This window comes from Thalassophryne amazonica, chromosome 3 (genome assembly GCF_902500255.1).
Source record: "Thalassophryne amazonica chromosome 3, fThaAma1.1, whole genome shotgun sequence".
In the NCBI taxonomy this organism is placed as follows: Eukaryota; Metazoa; Chordata; class Actinopteri; order Batrachoidiformes; family Batrachoididae; genus Thalassophryne; species Thalassophryne amazonica.
This window is the reverse complement of record NC_047105.1, coordinates 83,916,636-83,922,635: the sequence shown is the minus strand read 5'-3', so window position 1 is coordinate 83,922,635 and position 6,000 is coordinate 83,916,636. Positions and strand designations below refer to the sequence as shown.

General features: G+C 41.0%; 1 protein-coding gene across 1 annotated transcript in view; it reads right to left on the bottom strand.

Moving 5' to 3' along the window:
* The window catches only part of ube2j2 (ubiquitin-conjugating enzyme E2, J2 (UBC6 homolog, yeast)), a 30,433-nt gene continuing 24,433 nt past the window's right edge, over positions 1 to 6,000 (bottom strand). Inside the window, exons 4-7 of the mRNA XM_034166995.1 lie at positions 4,022 to 4,124; positions 3,722 to 3,860; positions 3,555 to 3,635; positions 1 to 725 (exon numbers count right to left, since the gene is read on the bottom strand). Coding sequence (XP_034022886.1) covers positions 435 to 725; positions 3,555 to 3,635; positions 3,722 to 3,860; positions 4,022 to 4,124 — 614 coding nt within the window. The 3' untranslated portion in view covers positions 1 to 434. The remainder of the gene's footprint in view (positions 726 to 3,554; positions 3,636 to 3,721; positions 3,861 to 4,021; positions 4,125 to 6,000) is intronic.

Below are 6,000 nucleotides of genomic sequence, written 5' to 3'. Positions count from 1 at the left end.
TTTTATTGGTGATGCTCAGCATGGTGCCAGAAAGAAATGATGGCATTTTTGTTGTAAAGACTGAAGGTTGTCAAATTTATAACAAGCCACCATTAGCGGGCAACAAACTATGACCTGTATGGGTTGTAAACTCATTCTCAACCCATGAGCCAAAGCTGTTGTGCAAGTGGCAAACAACTGAAGGACAGAGTGGCTAACAACCGGTTTGTCGAGTCTCTCTGAATCCCCCGGCCCTACTGCCACACCCACCCACCTCCCCTGCTGTCCATCCTGTGTGGGTTGGCTTTGAGCTTCTGACTTTCAAAGTCCGAGGTGGTAGTGGCTGTAGAGGGATTTCACCCAGGAATGAACATCCCTCCCCACAGTGCGTTTTAAAAAAGTGGAGTCCTCAATGTGGCTCACCTGGGGGGAGGTCATCACCCTGAAAATGGCACTCACTCCTGAGCTATGCTCCTCAGCACGTATTTGACTGTGTAGGCAAACGCTGCGAAGCCTACAATCACAAACAGGTTAGCTAGTGCACCACCTAGAAGTCCATGGTTTCGATTGGCCTGCTGTAGGCCAGGAGCAGGGTTGCCGGCCCCCAGTGGGACAGGGCCTCCATTGAGGGCGGGGAGACCGTAGGGGGCATGTTGAGGGTCATCTTCAGGCACCACATCGGGTAAGGGGAGGGGTTGAGTACGGGCACTTAACTCCTCCTGGGCTTTTTGTTTTTGCTTCATTTCCTGTTGGTGGAATATGAAGAGGAGGTTGAGAAATACGAAGTCTAAATATGAAACAGTAATCATCCACTTTTTTTTGATAGACTGCCCAGTGCATACAATGTACTCCATCATGTGACCCTTAAGATATAGCAAACCTACAACCCCTGGCAAAAATTATGGAATTCAGTTGTTTAATTTTGTAGAAAAAAGCAGATCACAGACATGACACAAAAACTAAAGTCATTTCAAATGGCAACTTTCTGGCTTTAAGAAACACTATAAGAAATCAAGAAAAAAAAATTGTGGCAGTCAGTAACAGTTACTTTTTTAGACCAAGTAGAGGGAAAAAAAATATGGACTCACTCAATTCTGAGAAATAATTATGGAATCACCCTGTAAATTTTCATCCCCAAAACTAACACCTGCATCAAATCAGATCTGCTCGTTAGTCTGCATCTAAAAAGGAGTGATCACACCTTGGAGAGTTGTTGCACCAAGTGGACTGACATGAATCATGGCTCCAACACGAGAGATGTCAATTGAAACAAAGGAGAGGATTATCAAACTCTTAAAAGAGGGTAAATCATCACACAATGTTGCAAAAGATGTTGGTTGTTCACAGTCAGCTGTGTCTAAACTCTGGACCAAATACAAACATGGGAAGGTTGTTAAAGGCAAACATACTGGTAGACCAAGGAAGACATCAAAGCGTCAAGACAGAAAACTTAAAGCAATATGTCTCAAAAATCAAACATGCACAACAAAACAAATGAGGAACAAATGGGAGGAAACTGGAGTCAATGTCTGTCACCGAACTGTAAGAAACCGCCTAAAGGAAATGGGATTTACATACAGAAAAGCTAAACGAAAGCCATCATCCCGTAAGGCGGCAGCGCCCTCCGGTGGCTGGAGCCCGCACTCCAGGCAGGGCGCCCTCTAGTGGTGGTGGGCCAGCAGTACCTCCTCTTCAGCGGCCCACACAACAATTAACACCTTAACAGAAAAAAAACAAGGTTACAATGGGCTAAGGAAAAGCAATCGTGGACTGTGGATGGCTGGATGAAAGTCATATTCAGTGATGAATCTCGAATCTGCATTGGACAAGGTGATGATGCTGGAACTTTTGTTTGGTACCGTTCCAATGAGATTTATAAAGATGACTGGCTGAAGAGAACATGTAAATTTCCACAGTCATTGATGATATGGGGCTGCATGTCAGGTAAAGGCACTGGAGAGAGGGCTGTCATTACATCATCAATAAATGCACAAGTTTACGTTGATATTTTGGACACTTTTCTTATCCCATCAATTGAAAGGATGTTTGGGGATGATGAAATCATTTTTCAAGATGATAATGCATCTTGTCATAGAGCAAAAACTGTGAAAACATTCCTTGCAAAAAGACAAATAGGGTCAATGTCATGGCCTGCAAATAGTCCGGATCTTAATCCAATTGAAAATCTTTGGTGGAAGTTGAAGAAAATGGTCCATGACAAGGCTCCAACCTGCAAAGCTGATCTGGCAACAGCAATGAGAGAAAGTTGGAGCCAGATTGATGAAGAGTACTGTTTGTCACTCATTAAGTCCATGCCTCAGAGACTGCAAGCTGTTATAAAAGCCAGAGGTGGTGCAACAAAATACTAGTGATGTGTTGGAGCGTTCTTTTGTTTTTCATGATTCCATAATTTTTTCCTCAGAATTGAGTGATTCCATATTTTTTTCCCTCTGCTTGGTCTAAAAAAGTAACCGTTACTGACTGCCACAATTTTTTTTCCCTGATTTCTTATAGTGTTTCTTAAAGACAGAAAGTTGCCATTTGAAATGACTTTAGTTTTGTGTCATGTCTGTGATCTGCTTTTTTTCTACAAAATTAAACAACTGAATGAACATCCTCCGAGGCCGGTGATTCCATAATTTTTGCCAGGGGTTGTAGTTAACAGACTATGATGTAGTGCCGAGGTAAATACAAAAGACGCAAATCAAAATTATAGACTATTCAATGCTGAAGATTTCTAAATTTCAAACGAACAGCAGGATTTGAACATTTTGAAATTAGATTCTGTACTTGTCATTATAAAGTTAGAATGACTTTAATCTATGCTACTTCAAATTTTCCAAGAGAAAGAAAAATGAAATAAATAGCACACCCAGAGAAATATCAGGGTACGTGCTACACTGATAAAGAAAAGTCATCGCCTGAATAAAACATTCTGGAGATGAACAAAGTCCTTGCTGTGACAGACAGAAAAAAGTCATTCTCCTGTGTTTTAAACTAACAGGCTTCCTGCCATTGTATATGTTAAATCAAAATGAGTGCTGTAAGTGCTTTAATTCATTAACTGGGACACATTAATGACCAGAAAAAGCTTTTTGTTCAATGGGAAAAGTTAACAAAAGCAGCGCAGTGAAAATTTGCAGAAATAACACATCAGCAACATTTTCAAAAAGTTACCATGATTGTTTTATGCAGCTAGTGAAGCGTCTGCAGTAAGAGTCTGGTGAAAAAACTCAGGGGAGGAAGCTCAGCATTTGCTGATGTCAGTGCGTTACAGACGTCAGGTCAGGATAATGTCAGGGAGCATACACAACTGACTGTACAAGGTAAAAACCAAACACTCTTTCACAGCACTCTTCCAAAGATCCATAAACACTTATTATTTATACCCACCATGGCTCTAACAACATTGTATAGGGAAAGCAGGTATGAAATGTGAATAATTTTTTCTTTTATTTTTAATAAGGACATGGGACAGGTGATGGGACAGAGAAGAACAGACATACACACACCACAAGTGATGACAGTACCATTAAGGGCTGAGGGCTTTTTACATAGTAATATCGCACACCTACATCAACTACATCAGGAAACAGCTCACAGAACACTTTATCCTTAAGGTTGAAGGCCAGGCTTTGGGCTGACAACTGCCTTTTCTGGAGTAAGAAAAAAAGTTTTAATATTCAAAAACTACATTTCCATCAACCTACTGTCGTGTATTTCAGCTCAAGTGTTTGCTCACTGTGTAATCAGAGGTCTCGATGCTGCCAAGGGTGGGCCCTTTCTCCACCATGAAACTAAGCAGACCAGTGAGAATAGTGGATACAGACCACGCAGGGTTCCACGTGTCAGGATGGAAATCTGTGATGGATAAACATAACCTGTGGACAAACCGATAATATCACGATGAAGCAGTTTGTCAAAAGGGTATACACAGTTTCTCAAGCATTTCAATTTTTTTTCTTTCTTATAATCCACTGTAAAAATTCTGAAGTCAACGGTTCAATTAAAATACAAAAAGCAGCAGCCGTCACATTCTTACCTTGTATTACACTTAAATCTCCCATTTGGTGTTATCATATAGATACTAGGTGGTTTAAAAGGAAATTCTCGAGGGAATATGAGCTTTCCGTGATAATATCCTCCTGTGGACAACAGATTATTTTAGGATGATGTCACACTGTGATGTCAACAGACATTGTAAACTTGAGACAGAACATGTGAGACATGGTAAAAGTCACTTTAATAAAGCTTAGAACATTTTCCTTTAAAGCATAACTTGGATGAACAGGACAGTGTTTCTAAAACCCCCTTTACACAGGGACGGGGTCTATCCAGCAGCCCTTGTGCGGTCATGAAATTGTGCCGTACACCGCATGACGCCAAAGATGCGTTCAGCTGCTGCCAGAACCTTACAAGGTCCTCTCTCTGCATCCTCCCACAAACCACCATGATCGCGGGGAAATATGAAGCTGCACAATTTCCACAGACGAGCCGCCAAGCCCGGAAGACGCACAAATACCATAGAGGCCATACAAAAACACCACACACAACACCCCATACCCGCCTGATGGGTACACAAAGATTATGTTTTTTTTTTTTGCCGCGGCAACAGCAGATCCTCCACTGTAAGACAACTGGAGTGACGCAAGTTCAGACATTAAAGAAAAAAAAAAAAAAAGCAATATTTCAATATCACAGACAACAGGTGTGCAATGATTGGGGCTGTGTGCTGTGATTTTTATGACTAGAGTTTATTTTATAAAGCGCAAAATGAGTTCCTTGTCATCTGATGTCAGCAGAGTTCATCAGAAATTTTTGTGACAGAGAGATCAGGCAGAGAGATTTGTCATCTACTTTTCATCTACTTTTTTGTCCCCAAAAGCGCGCTTCACGTCAGATAAGTAAGCTGCGCCCCGATTACTGTTATGATACCAGCTAAATATTAATCTTTTTTCCACATTTCTGTACATGCACATTCAGTTTGAATTATACGTGTTTTTTTTCAACTGTTGTGCACCTGACAGCACCCGCCTGAAACACTTTGCATGGAACGATTTAATATACAAGTAGGTACATTTAGTTCATTTTGGACTCGCCACAGTTTTGCCCTTTTTTCCTCTCATGAATTGTATAATGCAGAGTTTGACTCACAGAGTGCCATGAAGACGACAAAAAAGTTTGTATTCTGAAGAGCACAACAGTTACATAACTTTTTTCAGTCCCTGCAATGGTTTTAAAAAAAAAAAACAAAAAAACTTTTTTTTTTTTTTTTTTTTTTTTTTTTTTTTTTTTTTACTTATGGCTCAGTTGTTTTCCCGCCATAGAAAGTAAAATGAAAGGTGTTATTTGTTTGGTGATGTAACTTTTCTGCAAATTTAGCCAATGCTGCCCGCAAATGACGGGGAAACACGCACACGCCCACACAAGACAAAATCCAAGCTGTTGAGAGTGAGACGTTAACCATTTACTATTTATCACATTTTGCTGTCTATCTCTCTCTCTCTCAATGTACACAAACAATGAGGAAATATGCACAAAATGCTAAAAATCCAACATGTATGTAGAACAGCGGCAGATCTCCGTGGAAATGTGAAGTCATCTGTTGTGCACAAACTCCACCTGAGACAACAACACCCACAAGGGCCGCTGAAGCAGTTACACAGAAAGGTGTTATCGTGTCACCTCTGCCGATCAGGCACATTTTAAGCCGTGCGACAGACTCACAACTGCTGCCGTCCTGTGTAAAGGGGGCTAAAAGTTACAGAGATATCACAGATCAGACCAAGGAGTGCACGCATACATTTACACATTGCCGCTACGGGGATGATGTCTGAGCACCATGCCATAATTTTACAGTGACCAGAGTGCCAATCCCACACAGCTGAACACAGATAGAGCTCTACTGTCAATGCAGGCTATACAATGAAAATTCATTGGACTAATCCAGTTTGCAGCATAAAAACTAAATACAGTATATGCAAACCCACACCACACAAGCACATCTCACCCATGCAAATT